The sequence below is a fragment of the Tachyglossus aculeatus genome, chromosome Y3, assembly GCF_015852505.1.
Source record: "Tachyglossus aculeatus isolate mTacAcu1 chromosome Y3, mTacAcu1.pri, whole genome shotgun sequence".
NCBI classification, from domain to species: Eukaryota; Metazoa; Chordata; class Mammalia; order Monotremata; family Tachyglossidae; genus Tachyglossus; species Tachyglossus aculeatus.
In genome coordinates this window covers 2,924,020-2,943,106 of record NC_052095.1, presented here as the reverse complement: position 1 = coordinate 2,943,106, position 19,087 = coordinate 2,924,020, and the positions used below count along the sequence as shown (strand labels likewise).

The following is a 19,087-nucleotide window of genomic DNA, read 5'->3' as shown; positions in this document are numbered from 1 at the left end:
CAGGAATAGGAGGGCCAAGGAGCCTGAGTCTGCAGTCTCGTAGCTACAGGTGAGAAACCAAAGCCTCCTAGAGCAGTTAAATGAAGACTTACTCTCCATGAGAGCTAGCAGCAATTAACTTGCTCCTTGTATTTATTTGTCATTTAAAAGGTCCCCAACACTCTGGCTAGACCCAGGAAGAAGCTCAAGAGGAAGCATTCTTGGGCCAATAAGTTTTTGAGAAGCAGCGTGGCTCAGTGGAAAGAGCGCGGGCTTGGGAGTCAGCGGTCATGGGTTTGAATCCCGGCTCTGCCACTTGTCAGCTGTGTGACCTTGGGCAAGTCACTTAAATTCTCTGTGCCTCAGTTACCTCATCTGTACCATGGGGATTAAGACTATGAGCCCCACGTGGGACAAATGATCACCTAATATCCTCCCCAGTGCTTAGAACAGTGCTTGGCACATAGTAAGTGCTTAACAAATACCATCATTACTATTATTATTTTTTGAGAAGCAGCCCGGCTCAGTGGAAAGAGCACTGGCTTTGGAGTCAGAGGTCACGGGTTCAAATCCAGGATCCACCAATTGTCAGCTGTGTGACTTTGGGCAAGTCACTTCACTTCTCTAGGCCTCAGTTACCTCATCTGTAAAATGGGGATGAAGACTGTGAGCCCCCCGTGGGACAACCTGATCACCTTGTAACCTCCCCAGCGCTTAGAACAGTGCTTTGCACATAGTAAGCGCTTAATAGCTGCCATCATTATTATTATGTGACTTGACTTTTCTTATAGCCATCTCTGGAGAACTCTTCTTCCACTTCCCTGAGTCAGCATCAAGGATTGATTGATTGATTGATCGATTCATTCATTCATTCATATTTATTCAGCACTTACTGTGTGCAGAGCACTGTACTAAGTGCTTGGGAGAGTACAATACAACAATGAACAGGCACATTTCCTGCCCACAGTGAGCTTACAAAGGGGAGACACATATTAATCTAAATAAATAAAGGATGGATATGGACATAAGTGCTGTGGGGCTGGGAGGGGGAATGAACAAAGGGAGCAAGTCAGGGTGATGCAGGAGGGAGTAGGAGAAGAGGAAAGGAGGGCTCAGTCAGGGAAGGCGCCGTGAAAGAGTTGTGCCTTCAGTAAGGCTTTGAAGGCCAGGAGAATCGTCTGTCAGATATGAGGAGGGAGGGAGTTTCAGGCCAGAGGCAGGACGTAGGGGGAGAGGTCGGCAGCAAGATAGATGAGGTGGAAGTACAGTGAGAAGTTTAGTACTAGAGGAGCAAAGTGTGAGGGTTGGGTTGTAGTTGGAGAGTATAGTGAGATGGGGAAGGAGGGGGCAAGGTAATTGATTGAGTGCTTTAAAGCCAACGGTGTGGCGATTCTGTTTCATGCAGAGGTGGATGGGCAACCCACTGGAGGTTCCTGAGGAGTGGGGAAACATGGTCTGAACGTTTCTGAAGGGACATGATCAGGGCAGTAGAGTGGACTATGGATTGGAGTGGGGAGAGACAGGAGGGAAGGCCTCTTGGAGGAGCTGTGCCTTCAGTAAGGTGGGGGAGAGTCATTGTTAGATAACAGGAAGGAGGGAGGTCAGCAAGGAGGCTGATACACTAATCAAGGTGGGATAGGATAATAGTAATAATAATAAATTATGGTATTTGTTAGGCGCTTACTACGTGCCAAGCACTGCACTGAGTGCTGTGCCTTCAGTAATGGTGGGGGAGAGTCATTGTCAGATAAGAGGAAGGAGGGAGGTCAGCAAGGAGGCTGATACACTAATCAAGGCGGGATAGGATAATAATAATAATGATAATAATAATGATAATAATGATAATAATAATAATAATAATAATAATAATAAATTACGGTATTTGTTAGGCGCTTACTACGTGCCAAACACTCTACTGAGTGCTGGGGTAGATACAAGGTAATAAGGTTGTCCCACGTAGGGCTCACAGTCTTAATTCCCATTTTACAGGTGAGGTACTGAGGCACGGAGAAGTTAAGTGACTTGCCGAAAATCACACAGCAGACAAGTGGCAGAGTCGGGATTAGAACCCATGTCCTCTGACTCCCAAGCCCGTACACTTACCACTAGGTCATGCTGTTAATGAGGTAGCAGTTTGGATGGAGAGGAAGGGGTGGATTTTGGCGATTTTTTCCCCAGTCCTTAAGAAACCATCCATCCATACATCTCCGCCTCAAAGAGAAACTCCTCGCCATTAACTTTAAAGAATTCAATCACCTCGCCCCTTCCTAACTCACCTTGCTCCTTTCCTACTATGACTCAGCCCGCACACCTCATGCCTCTAATGCTAACCTTCTCACTGTGCCTCCGCTTCATCTATCTAGCTACCGACCCCTAGCCCATTTCTGGAACGCCCTCCTTCCTCATATCTGACAGACAATTACCCTCTCTCCATTCCAAGCCTTATTGAAGGCAAATCTCCTCCAAGAGGTCTTCCCTGACTGAGCTCTCCTTTCTTCTTCTCCCACTTCCTTCTGCACTGCCCTGACTTTATTCGTTCTCTTTATTCATCCCCTCTCCCAGACTCACAGCATTTACACACACATCTGTAATTTATTTATTTATATTAATGTCTGCCTCCCCCTCTAGACTGTAAGCTCGTTGTGGGCGGGAAATATATCTGTTTCTTGTGATATTGTATTCCATTCCTCCAAGCACTCAGCACACAGTGCTCAGCACACGGTGCTCGGCACACAGTAAGCGCTCAATGAATATAACTGAATGAATGAATGAATCCAGACCCCAAAACCAGTGATATAAATGTGCCAGGCTCAGGGACAGAATGAAACTGGGAAGGAGTCTGGAGAAAGTGGGATTGGCTGCACATTAACCCACTCACTTTTGCTATATGCACAGCCACTTAGAAAACTTGTTTCCACTTGATCTTTCTCTCCTGCTCAAACTAAACTCCTAACTTTACCACATCTTGACTGTCACCTCTGGACTTATAATGCACACTCTCTTCCCTCCTTATGGAATTCCCTCTTCTCTCAAATCCACCAAACCATGTTTCTCTTCACCTTCAAAACCTCTAAAACACTTTCTCCTTTAAAGAGACACACCCCAACAGATTTTATGGACTTTTGGTCCAAACATCAAGGGTAAAAGGGGCAGGGAGGGAGAAAGGGGTAGCTGGAGAAAGAGAACAGCGTGTTCTCCCAAGCGTTCAATGCAATGTCCTGCACAAGGTAAGCACACAATAAATGCAGGTGATTGATTGATGATTGACTGACCGTCATTCCCCAATGCAACTTTCACCTCAGCCCAGCCTCTCATTCATTCAGTCATACTGACTGAGCGCTTACTGTGTGCAGAGCACTGTACTAAACGCTTGGGAAGCACAGCTCAAATCTTCACCTTTCTTTTTCAAACTCCACATCATCCATCGCCCACTCCAACTACACAGTCACCCTGGTGACCTCTCCATTTTTCAGAAAGACTTTGCCCCTCTCTTCCCTTCCTTCTTTCTCATCTCCATCCCTAATTTTCAAGGATTTTGGCATGCATGTCGATGCTTCACGTGACATCCCAGCTGTCCACCTCTGCTTCTTCCTTCTCTAACCACTAACTTCTTGCTCCATCACACTTCACAATTTATGCCCACAGTGGATCTCATCACCATGAGTCCCAGTTCCATTTAAAATCTTTCCAGTTGCAAAGTGTCACTCTCCAGTTAAAACTTCCTACCCTACTATCTCGCCCAAAGTGCCTTCTCTCCCTAGAGAGACTGCCTCCATCTATTCCCAAACCATTACGCCCTCCCTAGACTCCCCCTACCAGTGCTCCTCACCTTTGGTGCAATAATGCCTGCCCCCTAAACCGTTTATTATTATTATTATTTTATCATTAGTATTATTATCTCGAGAGAGTTGTTTACACCCACTGTCTCCACTTCCAATTCTCACATAGAGCCCCTCCAACCTGGCTTCCATCCCCTTCACTCCACAGAAACAGCCCTCTCTAAGAAAAATGATGATCTTCTCGCCAAATCTGACAGCCTCCACTCCATCATAATCCTCCTAAACCTCTCAGCCACCTCTGACACCGGGGACTATTCCCTTCTCCTTGAAACGTTAACCAACCTTGAATTCACTGACACAGTCCCCTCTTGGCTCTCCTCCTACCTCACTGATTGCTCCTTCTCAGTCTCTTTTGTGGGCTCGCACCCTCTGCCGGGAGTGGGGGGCGGGGGGGGGGGGGGGGCTCATGGCTCAGTTGTAGGTCCCCTTCCAGTCTCCCTCTACCCGTTTCCCTGGAGAACTCATTTGCTCCCATGACTTCAATTGCCACCGCTATGCAGATGATTCCTAAATCTACATCTCCAGCCCTGACCTCCCACCTTCCCCGCAATCTCACATTTCCTTCTGCCTTCAAGACATAGCTACTTGGATGTCTCATCGACACCTCAAATTAAGCGTGCCCAAAACTGAACCCTTTATCTTCCCACCCAAGCCTTCCTTCCCCAAGCCCTTCCCATCATAATTACCTTCCCTACCTCACAACCCCACAGCCTTGGCATTGCCCTCGATTCATCTCTTTCATTCCACCTACATATTCAATCTGTCACCAAATCAGGTCAGTTCTACCTTCACAATATCACTAAAATCCACCCTTTCCTCTCCATCCAAACTACTATCATGCTGATCCAAGCACTTATCCTATCCCACCTTGATAACTGCATCCACCTCCTCGTTGACCTCCTGGCCTCCTGTCTCTCCCCACTCCAATCCAATACTTCACTCTCCTGCATGAATCATTTATCTATTAAAAACATTCAGTTCATGCCTCCCCACTCCTCAAGAACCTCCAGTGGCTGCCCATCCACCTCTGCACCAAACACAAACTCCTTACCATTGACTTTAAGGTGGTCAGTCAGCTCGTCCCATTCTACCTCACCTCACTAATCTCCTACTACAGCCTTGCCCGCTCACTCTGTTCCGCTAATACCAGTTTACTCACTGTGCCCCAATCTCATCTATCTTGCCACCGACCCCCTTCCCACATCATCCCCTAGCCTGGAACCCCCCTCCCCCGCCAACCCTCACCCTCACCGCCCATTGCAGGTATGCCAGACCAACACCCTCTCCACCTTCGAGGATTACTAAATCCACATCTGTTCCAAGAGGCCTTCCCCAATTAAAGCCCTCTTTTCCCCAGCTTGCTCTCCCTTCTGCGTTGTCTAGACACTTCAATCCGTGACCTTCAGACATTTGATATTCTCACCACCCCCAACCCCACAGCACTTAGATACATAGATTTAAGTTATATATTATAAATTACCTATTTGTCCCTATTAATATCTGTCTCCCCCTCTAAACTGTGAGCTCATTATGGGCAGGGGACATGTCTGTTGAACTGTACTCTCCCAAGCACTTAGTACAGTGTTCTGCAGACCTAGTACAGGGTTCTGCAGGTGGTAAGCACTCAAAAAATATGACTGAATGGTTATCATCATCATCCTCATAATCCTTGGGATCACAGTCATCATCATCATCATCATCTGTGACCTTTGGACATTTGATTTTTGCCCCACCCTCATCCTCACAACACTTTTGTACCCATCTTTAAATTGCATATTATACTGTCTGTCTCCTCCTCTAAACTGTAAGCTGGTTGTAGGAAGGGAACCTCTCTGTCAAGTCTGATGAACTGTCCTCTCCCAAGCACTTGTACAGTGCTCTGCACATAATAGGCGCTCAATAAATACCACTGATTGATTGGCTGATTATTATTATGGTGTTTGTTAAGAACTTTCTATGTGCCTTGCAAGCATGCTTTCCAGCTAACCTTAATTTCCTTGACCCTCTGAACCCTGCCTCAGACACTCCTGCAGCAACAGTACTGTGCTTCCCCCCACTCCCATCCCCCGGCGACTCCCACTGGTGGCTTTTTTTGCACTCATGCAACCGAATAGTCTTGGCAGAAATCCAGGTACAAAGAGCAGCTTCTATCATAATTCATGAGTGAAAATCAGACAGTCTCTGGTCCCCGAGCACCTCACAGTGTTAGAATGAGCAGAAACCCTGAAAATTATTTCCTTAATTCTGAAAGGTTCATTTTTTTTTTTCCTGATCCCTCTCCTTCTCCACAGCCTCAAATTTCCTCCTGCCTTCTGGACATCCCTACCTGGATGTTCTGCCGACACCTCAAACTAAACATGTCCAAAACCTTATCTTCCCACTCAAACCCTGTCCTACGGCTGACTTTCCCACCATTATCCTCCCTAATCTCGCAAACTCATAACACTGGCGCTGTCCTCAACTTGTCTCTCTCACTCCACCCACATATTCAATCTGTCCACAAATCCTGCCAGTTCCACCTCTGCAACAAACCCATCCTTCCCTCTCCTTCGCAACTGCTCCCCACCGCCCACCCACACCGTGATCCAAGCTCTTATCCTAACCATACTGCAGCTGCCTCCTTGCTGAATTCCCAGCCTCCTGTCTCACTCCACTCCAGTCCATACTTCCCTCTGCTGCACAGATCATTTTTCTAAACAAAAAAAATGCTCAATCCCTGTCTCCCCAGTTTTCAAGAACCTCCACTGGTTGCCCATCCACTTCTGCATCAAACTTACCATTGGCTTCAAAGCACTCCATCAGCTCACCCCAATCTACCTTGCTTCACGGATCTCCTACTACAGGCCAGCCCTCACACTCTGCTCCTTCATCGCCAGCTTACTCACTGTCCCCCGATCTCAACTACCTTGCTGTTGACCCCTTTCCCACATCCTCCCCCAGCCTGGAACTCCTTCCCCCTCCATATACACCAGACCACACTCTTCCCACCTGCAGAGCTTTAGTCAGGTCACGTCTCCTGCAAGAGACCTTCCCCAGTTATGTCCTCTCTTCCCTGGCTCCCTTCTTGGTCATCTCCCCCTTTTAGACTGTGAGCCCACTGTTGGGTACGGACAGTCTCTATATGTTGCCAATTTGTACTTCCCAAGCGCTTGGTACAGTGCTCTGCACATAGTAAGCACTCAATAAATACGATTGATGATGATGATGATGATCTATGGCCTTGGATCGGTGAACGTGGGGCATTTGATATTCACCTCACCCTCTCCCCACAACGCTTATGCACATATCTTTAAAATGTATATTATAAATTACTTATATTAATGTCTGTCTCCCCCTCTAGCCTCTACGCTCGTTGTGGGCACAAAATGTGTCCGCTACCTCTGCTAACATAATAAGAGCTCAGTAAATTATTACTATTAAATACTGGTGAGTCGTTCCTGATTCACAACGACTCCATGGATATACTTTCTCCAGAACGTCCTGTACTCTGCCGTAATCCGCAACCTTCCTAACGGTTCTTCTGTTATCGTTGTTGTGGTCTCTACCAATCTAGCTGCTGGTCTGCCTCTTTTCCTAGCATTTTCCCTAGCTTTAGTGGACTTTTCCTAGCGTTCGTATTGTCTGCAGAGAATTAGTCCTCCTGATTATGTGTCCAAAATATGCTAATCTAAGTCGCGTTATCTGGCCTTCCAAAGGCCACTTGGGTTTAATTTCCTCTAAATCAGTAAATACCATCGATTAATTGATTGATTACCTGTACCAACTGCAGGCATACCACAGGTAATGGTCATCTCACAAAATATACAACCTGGAAATTCACTGTGCACTAACAGCTGTTGTACCCCAAGATTCATAAATTCCACCTGTCTCTGTCCTCCCCCTGCTCCACTCCAGCTCTTCCCTGTTCTGATCAGTGCACACAGCAAGTGCTCAATAAACATGTCTGATTGATTGGCTGATTGATTGATTTCTTCCCCTCTCTCAAGCTGGAATCTGGCCCCTCCCCCACCTTACCTCCTTCCTCCCAACATTTTTTTTTATTAGTGATGCACTCAGCATTCACTAATTTGTTCATGCATTCATTCAATCAATCGTATTTATTGATACGGTATACGATACGGAGACGATACGTATTTACTGTGTGCAAAAGCAAAGCATGTGGGAGAGTACAATACAACCGCAAACAGACACATTGCCTGCCCACAGTGAGCTCACATTCTAGAGGGGGAGACAGACATTAATATACATACATACATACACACATACACACACACACACACACACACACACACACACACGTACATACATACATAAATGAAAAGCAGATATATACATATGTGCTCTGGGGCTCGGAGGGAGGATGAATAAAGGGAGCAAGTCAGGGCAATGCAGAAGGGAGTGGGAGAAGAGGAGAGGAGGGCTTAGTCAGGGAAGGCTTCTTGGAGGAGATGTGCCTTCAATAAGGCTTGGAAGTCAGGGAGGGCAATTATCTGTCTGATACGAGGAGGGAAGGTTTTCCAGGCCAGAGCCAAGATTTGGGCGAGAGGTCAGCAGTGAAAAAGATGAGATCACGGTACAGTGAGAAGGTTAGCATTAGAGGAGCAAAGTGTGTGGGCTGGTTTGTAGTAGGAGAGTAGTGAGGTGAGGTAGGAGGGAGCAAGGTGATTGATTGAGTGCTTTAAAGCCAAAGGTGAAGAGTTTTTGTTAACACGTGGAGATGGATGGGCAACCACTGGGTTTTCCTGAGACGTGGGGAAACATGGTCTGAACGTTTTTGAAGGAAAATGATCCAGGCAGTAATAATAATAATAATGATGGCATTTGTTAAGCGCTTACTATGTGCAAAGCACGGTTCTAAGCACTGGGGAGGAAACAAGGTGATCAGGTTGTCCCACGTGGGGCTCACGGTCTTCATCCCCATTTTACAGATGAGGGAACTGAGAAGAAGTGAAGTGACTTGCCCAAGGTCACACAACTGACAAGTGGCGGAGCCGGGATTAGAGCCCATGACCCCTGACGCCCAAGCCCAGGCTCTTTCCACTGAGCCACGCTGCTCAGTAGAGTGGAGTATGGACTGGAGTGGGGAGAGGCTCTCCCTCAAGTTGCAAAGCCCAATCACCTGCAGGAGAACATGCAGAAAGATAATAATAATGATGATGATGGCATTTATTAAGCGCTTACTATGTGCAAAGCACTGCTCTAAGCTGTTCTAAGGAGGTTACAAGGTGATCAGGTTGTCCCACGGGGGGCTCACAGTCTTACTCCCCATTTTACAGATGAGGGAACTGAGGCCCAGAGAAGTGAAGTGACTTGCCCAAAGTCACCCAGCGGACAACTGGCGGAACCGGAATTTGAACCCATAACCTCTGACTCCAAAGTCCGAGCTCTTTCCACTGAGCCACGCTGCTTCTTTGTTACCATGGCCCCAGCCCTACTTCCTTGACCCAAGTGGGAACCAAGCTTGATGTAAATTAGCTACCTTTCTCACCATTCTGTCCAGCAACAACTTGCTACCTTCTGGTTCCTTCTGTCCACTCAGCAGCCACCTCTGTGGGAACCCACTCCAGCCACTGCAGCGGCTTCTGGCCCCACAAGAGTACAGGTGCCTACTACTTTTTATTCCCTATGGGTAAAAGGGTGCTATATTGAAAATAAATTGAACAAGGAATCTTCTAAATGCCTTACTTTGCAGCAGATGAGACAATTCCAAATTCCACATCTATTCCTTCTCACCTCCTATCCCCAAGACTCCAGTACAAGAAAACTGAAGGAGGAGACATCAATTAAGCTGGCAAGGTAAAACTGCATTTGAAACCAGGAGGAAAAATTGAGTGGAGAAACCCGTAATTATTTCTACAATCTTCACGCTTTAATCTTTCCCCCCATTGACTGAGTCTTCTCTTCTTTTGATCTTTGAAGTTTTACACAACTAATTTCTCTGGCCTTTTAACTGGGAAGAGCTCATTAAAAATAGAGACCCTCTCTGAACACACAGATCTCTGACTTAGAAACTTACCCCCCAATACACACCATTCTCTGGGATATGAGAAAAGGGGCTTGAGGGCCTATTTAGTAGGTAGGGAAGTTGAGATACAAAGTAGTTCCTCTGCCAAAGAGAAAATGATGTTAGCCTGTGAAACAGAACTTCCATGTGCTACTCCATTTAAACAATGGTGTCGATGGCTGAGGAAGAGAAAAATAGCATGGGATTGGATTTATAGGCATTCACAAAGCGGAAAAATGATAAACGGACTTACACCCCTTAAACATCAAACCAGCAGGACTTCCTTTAACCCACCAAAAGATACTGGTGAAAGGAAAATTCCCTCCGCCCCCAGCTTCATCTGAAGAAAGAATTCAAAAAATCAAGAGAGGAAGGAACACAGGTCACATACCCCACCCCATCCCACCCCTTCCCTTCTTTTCCCTTACCCAACCTTCCTGTGGACGAGTTTTCTCTGCCTGAGTTCCTCGAGGTGTACATGGTTTGGGATCAATCTGCAGGAAATTTCAAACAAGAAAGAAAGTAAATGGGTAAAAAATATTTTATCTTTCCATTGTAACTTCTTAACAACCACAGAGAGTGGCATTAGACTGCCCCCCCCCCGCCCCCAATTTAGTTTCTTCAATGTCACACAAAAGCACTACACTCTAGTTAACCCTTCATAATTAATATACTTTAATTCGACATAATCAGTAAGCTTTAAGATGAATAAATGATCAAAACAAACGAACAAGAAAAAGAAAATGAGAAATAGAACCTTACATTTCGACCATCCAATGTATGAGGTCTATTGGCCAGTACTGTCACCACAGAGTTGGGATCTTTAAATTTAACAAAGCCAAAACCTCGAGACTGGTTTGTTGCTTTATCTTTCATTACTACACAGTCTACAACTTCTCCATACTGGGTAAAGTAATTGCGCAGTGTTTCTATGAAGAAATTGGAAACAAAAAACAAAGCCACACAATCACAATGGTAAACATGTGGTTATGCTTAAAAAATACTTTAGTTTACCTAACAGAAATGATTCTCAATATACGATTATCCACTTGCTTAGAATGATCTGTACTAGCAATGATTAAATTGCCGGTAATCTTATGTTTCGGGGGGAATAAAGGTCACAACACATTTTTGAGTCATTTGGGCAATGAAAAGAAAAAGAAAAAAAAATCTCAAGGCAAGAACATTCTCTGGAAACTAGACTTGCCAGGTCCATTGGGCCAGGGATTGGATTTGCCAGGGATTGGGCCTGATGATCTTGTATCTACCCGACCTCTTAGTTCAGTGCTTGGTCCATAGCAAATGCTTAACAAACACCATTCATTCATTCATTCAATCAATCGTATTTATTGAGCGCTTACTGTGTGCAGAGCACTGTACTAAGCACTTGGGAAGTACAAGTTGGCAACATATAGAGACGGTCCCTACCCAACAGCGGGCTCACGGTCTAGACGGGGGAGACAGACAACAAAACAAAACATATTAACAAGATAAAATAAATAGGATAAATATGTACAAATAAAATAAATAAATAAATAGAGTAATTAATACGGACAAACATATTTACATATATACAGGTGCTGTGGGGAGGGGAAGGAGGTAAGGCGGGGGGATGGGGAGGGGGAGGAGGGGGCTCAGTCTGGGAAGGCCTCCTGGAGGAGGTGAGCTCTCAGTAGGGCTTTGAAGGGAGGAAGAGAGCTAGCTTGGTGGATGTGCAGAGGGAGGGCATTCCAGGCCAGGGGGATGATGTGGGCCGGGGGTCGGCGGCGGGACAGGCGAGAACGAGGCACAGTGAGGAGATTAGCGGCAGAGGAGCGGAGGGTGCGGGCTGGGCTGTAGGAGAGAAGGGAGGTGAGGTAGGAGGGGGCGAGGTGATGGGGAGCCTTGAAGCTGAGGGTGAGGAGTTTTTGCCTGATAACACCACAATTATCATCACATTAGGGAACTAGTGTGAGCATGGCCAAAGCATGGTGATTTTACTTTAAATCTATTCTATTTGCAGCTGTGCAGCCTGAGAACACAGTTGAGGGCAGGGTGAAAGGTTATGAAGATGGCGACTCCTGTCGAGAAATACGGACAAATCTTGGTCCTGGAAATGAGTGAAGAAAATGACTATAGTGCTAGTGATTTGAGCAGTGCCGCTCACATGCTCATCCCTGGCAGTAGTGTTACCACTGGGGCACAAGAATGAAATGTTCATATTGCACACTAAACATGAATATTTTCGTAAGCACGGGACCCATTTCCTGCAGATGGGATCAGAAGCTGAGTGCCAGCTTGTTCCTTATGAGCCCTGAAATGGTCCTAAAATTACTGTCTAGGAAGGCTTCACACTCTTGGAAAATACCAAAGTTAGCTTTATGAATAGCAAACAAAACAGGGCAAAATTAACATCCTTTTATACTATGTAGCTATCGAACTCCTAGGCGGTTTTATTTCATTCATTCATTCATTCATTCATTCATTCATTCATTCATTCATTCACTCACTCACTCACTCACTCACTCACTCACTCACTCATTCACTCATTCATATTAATTGAACGCTTACTGTGGGCAAAGCACTGTCTAAGCAGTTGGGAGAATGCAATAAAACAATAAACAGACACATCTCCTGCCCACACAAACTTACACTCTAGAAAGCTTAATACTAGATAACACTAGATAACACCTTATATACTATTTCCAGGGCCACAGGATGTATAAACGTACCTTGTGTTGTGTTCCAGTTTAGGCCACCCACAAAGAGCTTTCTGTAATTAACAGAATACACTGTCATTGTTAAAAAGCAACACCACTCATTTTGTGGAAATTTGGCGCCAAAATTCACAAACTGCCTAGACTTCAGTATTATTCATCTTTTTCTCTAAGAAGCATTCATCAAATAATTTATTGTGAATTACCCAAAAAATTTCTTCCTAGAAAACATGTGCAAGTAAATTTGACCCTTAATGAGGCAAAAAGAAAGTGATAACAGCTGTATTTTAGGAGTTTGTTAATCTTCAGAATATCCTGTTCCTTCTATACAAGAAGAGACAAAACTCAGACTTTTGAGGTGCAAAATAAGGTCTAAAATTTATCCAGAGATATTATACAAGACATGACCCATAAAATAAAACTGCGAATTAATGTTTCCATAAGTTCTGATTTCTGTTTTATGGATCCCTTTCAGAAAAAGCATGCTTAATTTGAATAGGATAGTGTACAAATAAAATCACTGGATATCCTAAAAACCCCACTATGTTTTCCACACTATATACAAACAGGAAACTCAACTCTTCCCCTTGAATTAAATCACTCTCCCTTTCTACACAGTTTTTCTTTTTTCCCCTGGTTCATTTGGACTTACTGACTAATTAATAACAATGATTATGAAGTTGGAATCTTGTGTTGATAAAGATGGACAAGCCTCCAGTTGAAGACTCAGGACCAAGAACATGAATGAAGAAACTGAATATATTTAGAGTAGTTTATGCAATGCCACTCACTCACGCTCATCCCTGCTTACAATATTTCTGGTAAGGCACACAGTGCAACCAACAATCAATCAACAGTACTGTTCATTGAGAACCTCCTGCATGCAAAGAACTATATGTGCTAAGTTCCTGGTCAAGTGAAACAGAAGACCTGGTTCCTGCCTTCAGAAATTAACAGAATAACAATAGTCATGATAATAATAATGATAAGTAAAATGACTATCATTATTGTTATTACTACTCTGTTAATTATTACTAACAGTTATTATTAGCCATAATAATTATTATTATTATTCTGTTAGTAATGCAGATCACTATTTGGCATTTGTAATTATCATTGTTATTACATTGTTATTATCATTGTTATCACCACAATAATAATGATTATTTTTGTTGTTGTTATTATTTTGGCATTTGTTAAATGCTCAGTACATGCCAAGTATGGAACTAAGCACTGGGGTAAATACAAGGTAATCAGGTCCCACATGTGGCTCACAGTCTTCGCGGGAGGGAGAGCACGTACTGAATCCCCATTCTGTAGTTAAGGGAACTGAGGCCCAGGGAAGTTAAGCGACTTAAGTTCACACCGCAGGTAAGCAGTGGAGCCAGGATTAGAACCCAGATCCTCTGACTTCCAGGCCTTCCCCACTCTCCTCATCCCCACTCTTTCCAGTGGGCATGAGTTTACTTCAGCAAACAGTGAAATGCACACAGGCTTTTTTTTATAAGCAGACCCAATGGAAGTTGATATGACGCATATTCCTGCTGAACATCATGGTGGTACTTTTGTCAGAAACCTTTACCACAAATGGTCCAAGCAGGTATTCCCTACTTGCAAAATTAGAGTGCTAATGATGGGATCTCCCTTCAAGCATGTCCACGGAGCTTTGTTTCTGAGAATTCAAGACTGTGAAGGACTTAATTTCGTTGAGAATGGTCATTCATTCACTCATTCATTCATTCAATCGTATTTATTGAGCGCTTACTGTGTGCAGAGCACTGTACTAAGCGCTTGGGAAGTACAAGTTGGCAACATATAGAGACGGTCCCTACCCAACAGTGGGCTCACAGTCTAGAAGGGGGAGACAGAGAACAAAACAAAACATATTAACAAAATAAAATCAATATGTACAAATTAAATAAATAAATAAATAAATAAATAAATAGAGTAGTAAACACGTACAAACATATACACATATATACAGGTGCTGTGGGGAGGGGAAGGAGATAAGGCGGGGGGATGGGGAGGGGGAGGAGAGGGAGAGGAAGGAGAGGGCTCAGTCTGGGAAGGCCTCCTGGAGAAGGTGAGCTCTCAGTAGGGCCTTGAAGGGAGGAAGAGACCTAGTTTGGCGGATGTGCGGAGGGAGGGCATTCCAGGCCAGGGGGATGACATGGGCCGGGGGTTGACGGCGGGACAGGCAAGAACGAGGCACGGTGAGGAGATTAGTGGCAGAGGAGCGCAGGGTGCGGGCTGGGCTGTAGAAGGAGAGAAGGGAGGTGAGGTAGGAGGGGGCGAGGTGATGGACAGACAGCCTTGAAGCCCAGGGTGAGGAGTTTCTGCCTGATGCACAGGTTGATTGGTAGCCACTGGAGATTTTTGAGGAAGGGAGTAACATGCCCAGGGCGTTTCTGGACAAAGACAATCTGGGCAGCGGTGTGAAGTATGGATTGAAGTGGGGAGAGACAGGAGGATGGGAGATCGGAGAGGAGGCTGATACAGTAATCCAGACGGGATAGGATGAGAGCTTGAACGAGCAGGGTAGCGGTTTGGATGGAGAGGAAAGGGCGGATCTTGGCAATGTGCGGAGGTGAGACCGGCAGGTTTTGGTGATGGCTTGGATGTGAGGGGTCTGGGGGATGTAAGGGTCTGCTCAGAACCCTGCCAGTTGGGCTCCTTGTTGGGGCACTGACCGTATCAAGTTAGCAAGTGGGCAGAAGTGCAGCTCCGTGTAACATGCACACTAGAGTTTGGGTTTGTGAAAGACAAAACACATTTTGGGGTAAAGTGATCACAGCTGATGCTGAGACTGTGCTATAGCAACCACTGCGTGGAAGGCAGTTGCCTCACTGACAACAAGGGTCTTCACTGCCCACGTGGGCAGCTGTTTTTCAGGTTGCCTGCACAATCTGCCTATCATATGAAATGCCCTTTGTAGTCCTTTGGGCAAAAAGCCTTTGCCACTGATGCCAAAGTCTCAAGAGGAAGAAAACCAGGACTCCAGATTTCTAGAGCAGTGCTCGTTTCCCAGGACAAACGGAAGGGCTTGGAGGCCTTGATTCTGGATCCTTGAATTTCAACTATCTATAGTTACCAGTCACTCTTTCTCAATCAACATACTTGTGGATAGGGCTGTGACTGACAGACCCCAAAAGGAGTCTGAACAAATATCATTTTTAAAAAAGGCACATACAGTTATATTTCTAAGCACACAGAGTATAAGGCTTAAAATAAAAGATCCCTTATTCTCCTTACCACCCAATAAAAACAAACACAAATTAAGCTTCAGGTGTTGACCCTGACCAAGCAAGCTATTAGTAAATTCAAGGTTGTCTTTGTCTCATTCCATCAATTCTGGCTCTGTAGAGGTTAGCACTATTGGACAAATGTGTGGGAGATACTGGGAAAGGGAGGAAGTGAAAGGACAGTACTGTACCAACTGATAGGAGCAATGCCACCTCTCAAGAAAAGAGCAATAGCATTATGATTTGTTACCAGGGAAATGCAGGGAAATATCAGCTGCCTAGAACCTTGAAAAAGTGGCCCTAACCCTTGAAAAGTTTAACAGTCCAAGAACACATTCCCAAGAGATAATGAATATAATAAATTGTAAGATGAAGTTGGATCATATGGTTTAGCTTTTTGGGTTGTTTCCTTCTTCTTCTATTTTTTTTTCTCCTGTTAATGTGAGTGAACTCAACTATGCAGTTGAAACAAAGGCAAAAATATTGTTCAAAAAACCGCACTGATCAACGCCCTTGGAACCTGAAACTGTGTTCTATTCCCTAAGCACAGTGTCAGATACAGGAAGGTAATGAAAAGGACTTAAATGAAGTTCTGATAATGATCTTGTGTAGAAACAGTAAATAGCTCCTTCCCGGGTTTGCGAGATGCCTCCAGACTTTACTGAAGGTAAAGTTTACGTAGTTTGAATACACTCGAAGTGAAATTTTTTGACACTTGGAAAGAGACTTTAAAATTTGAGGTCACCTAGTAACAAAGGATTTTATGCTTTACCCAGAAATATGTTATTATGAGGTCTAGCTAAATTTAGGTTACCATTTTGAGAAACCTTGACAATTCCTTTCCTACCAATCAATCAATACACCAAAGGTATTTATTGAGAGCTTACTGTGTGCAGAGTACTGTATTAATCACTGTGGACCACCCCCTTCTCCTGAAAACATCCAAACTTGGCTTCTCTGACACTGTGGTCTCCTGGTTCTCTTCTTTTATTCCTTTCTGTTTGTTTGTTTAAATGGCATTTATGTGCTTACTACGTGCCAGGAACTGTAGTAAGCACAAGATAGAGAAGCAGCATGACTCAGTGGAAACAGCACGGGCTTGGGAGTCAGAGGTCATGGGTTCGAATCCCAACTCCCCCACATGTCTGCTGTGTGAACTTGGGCAAATCACTTAACTTCTCTGACCCTCAGTTACCTCATCTGTAAAATGGGGATTAAGACGGTGAGCCCCACGTGGGAACGACGTGATCACCTTGTATCCCCACCAGTGCTTAGAACAGTGCTTCGCACATAGTGCTTACACCTAACAACTGCCATCAATATTATTATTAGAATCCGGTTGGCCACAGTCTATGTCCCACATTGGGCTCACAGTTTTATTCCCCATTTTACAGATGAGGTAAGGTAACACAGCAGACTAGTGGCCAAGCCAGAACTAGAACCCAGGTTATTAATAGTAATAATAATGATGATAATAATTAATAATAATAATAATAATAATAACAACAACAATAATAATAATAATGATAATAATGGTATTTGTTAAGCACTTCTATGTGCAAAGCACTGTTCTAAGCGCTGGGGTGGTTACAAGGTGATCAGGTTGTCCCATGGGGAGCTCACAGTTTTAATCCCCATTTTACAGATGAGGTAACTGAGGCACAGAGAAGTTAAGTGACTTGCCCAAAGTCACACAGCTGACAGGTGGTGGAGCCAGGATTTGAACCCATGACCTCTGACTCCAAAGCCCGTGCTCTTTCCACTGCCCCACGTTGCTTCTCAGCCACACTGCTTCTCTGCACAGGTTCTTCTGTATCCCAGGTCTGTGCACTATCAATACAGTGCCTGGCACACAGTAAGCGCTTAACAAACACCACAACTGAGGTCCTTCTGACTCCCAGGCCCAGGCTCTACCATGATGCTACCATGCTGATCCAAGCACATAATAATAATAATAATTAATAATAATAATAATAATAGTTATAGCATTTGTTAAGTGCTTACTGTGTGCCTGGCAATGTACTAAATACTGGGGTGGATTCAATCCCTTTGGGTTGGACACAGTTCCTGTCCCACATCGGGCTCCAAACTTAATTACTACATCTGCCTCCCTCGCTGATCCCTTACCCTCCTGTCTTTCCACACTCCAGTCCATATGCCACTCTGCCTCATGGATCATTTTTCTCCAAAAGCATTCTGTCTCCCCAGTCCTCAAGAACCTCCAAAAGCCGCCCATCCACCCCCACATCAAACAGAAACTCCTTACCATTGGCTTTAAAATGTTCAATCAGCTCACCCCATTCTACTTCACCTGACTGATTTCTTATTGCAGCCCAGCCCACACAATCCTCTTCTCTAGTGCCAGCTTACTCACTGTGCCCTCATCTCATCTATTTCACCGCTGACCTCTCTCCCACATCTTCCCCCTAGGCTGGAACTCCCTCCCCTTTCATATAGGGCAAACCACCACTCTCCCCGACCTTCAAAGCATTTTTAAGGCCACCTCTCCTCCAAGAGACCTTGGCCAATTTCCCTGCCTTGCTCTCCCTTCTTGCATCATCTACACACTTAGGCTTCTGACCTTTGGGCACTGATGTTCACCCCACAACACTTATGTATGTATCCCCTTTGTAGACTGGAATCTCACTGTGGGCAGGGAACACGTTTGCTAATTCTGTTGTGCTGTATTCTCCTAATCAATCAATCCATCAGCGATATTTACTGAGTGCTTACCATATGCAGAGCACTAAACTGAGCCCTTGGGAGAGTACAATAAAACAGAAGCGCCCAGAAGAACAATCTACATATGTGGTAAGTGCTCAGTAAACGCCACTGAGGGATCGATAGATTCCATGTCCTCGGAGTCTGAGGCTTGGGCTCTTTCAACTAATAATAATAATTATAATAGTGGCATTTGTTAAGCGCTTACTATGTGCAAAGCACTGTTCTAAGTGCTGGGGCGGGGGGGTGTACAGGGTCCTCAGATTGTCCCACGTGGGGCTCACAGATGAGGTAACTGAGGCACAGAGAAGTTCAGCGACTTGCCCAAAGTCACTCAGCTGATAAGTGGTGGAGCCACAATTAGAATCCAAGACCTCTGACTCCCAAGCCCGGGCTATTTCCACTGTGCCACGCTGCTTCTCACATTGCTTTAACTAGGTCACATTGCTTCTTACTCTCTACTTTGAAGGTCAAGCAAACGCTTCAAACTGAACATCTCCAAAACAAAACTCCTCAACTTCCCACTCAAACCCCATCTTCCCCTACTTTCCCATCACAGCCTCACCACGCACTGTCTCACAAACCCATAACTTTGGAAGTATACTT

The 19,087-nt window shown here is 44.9% G+C and overlaps 1 protein-coding gene across 1 annotated transcript in view; it reads right to left on the bottom strand.

The window, feature by feature from the left end:
* Positions 1-19,087, bottom strand: part of LOC119946721 (DAZ-associated protein 1-like) — a 192,052-nt gene that overhangs the window by 20,687 nt on the left and 152,278 nt on the right. The window contains exons 3-5 of the mRNA XM_038768134.1: positions 12,534-12,574; positions 10,585-10,751; positions 10,251-10,316 (exon numbers count right to left, since the gene is read on the bottom strand). Coding sequence (XP_038624062.1) covers positions 10,251-10,316; positions 10,585-10,751; positions 12,534-12,574 — 274 coding nt within the window. The remainder of the gene's footprint in view (positions 1-10,250; positions 10,317-10,584; positions 10,752-12,533; positions 12,575-19,087) is intronic.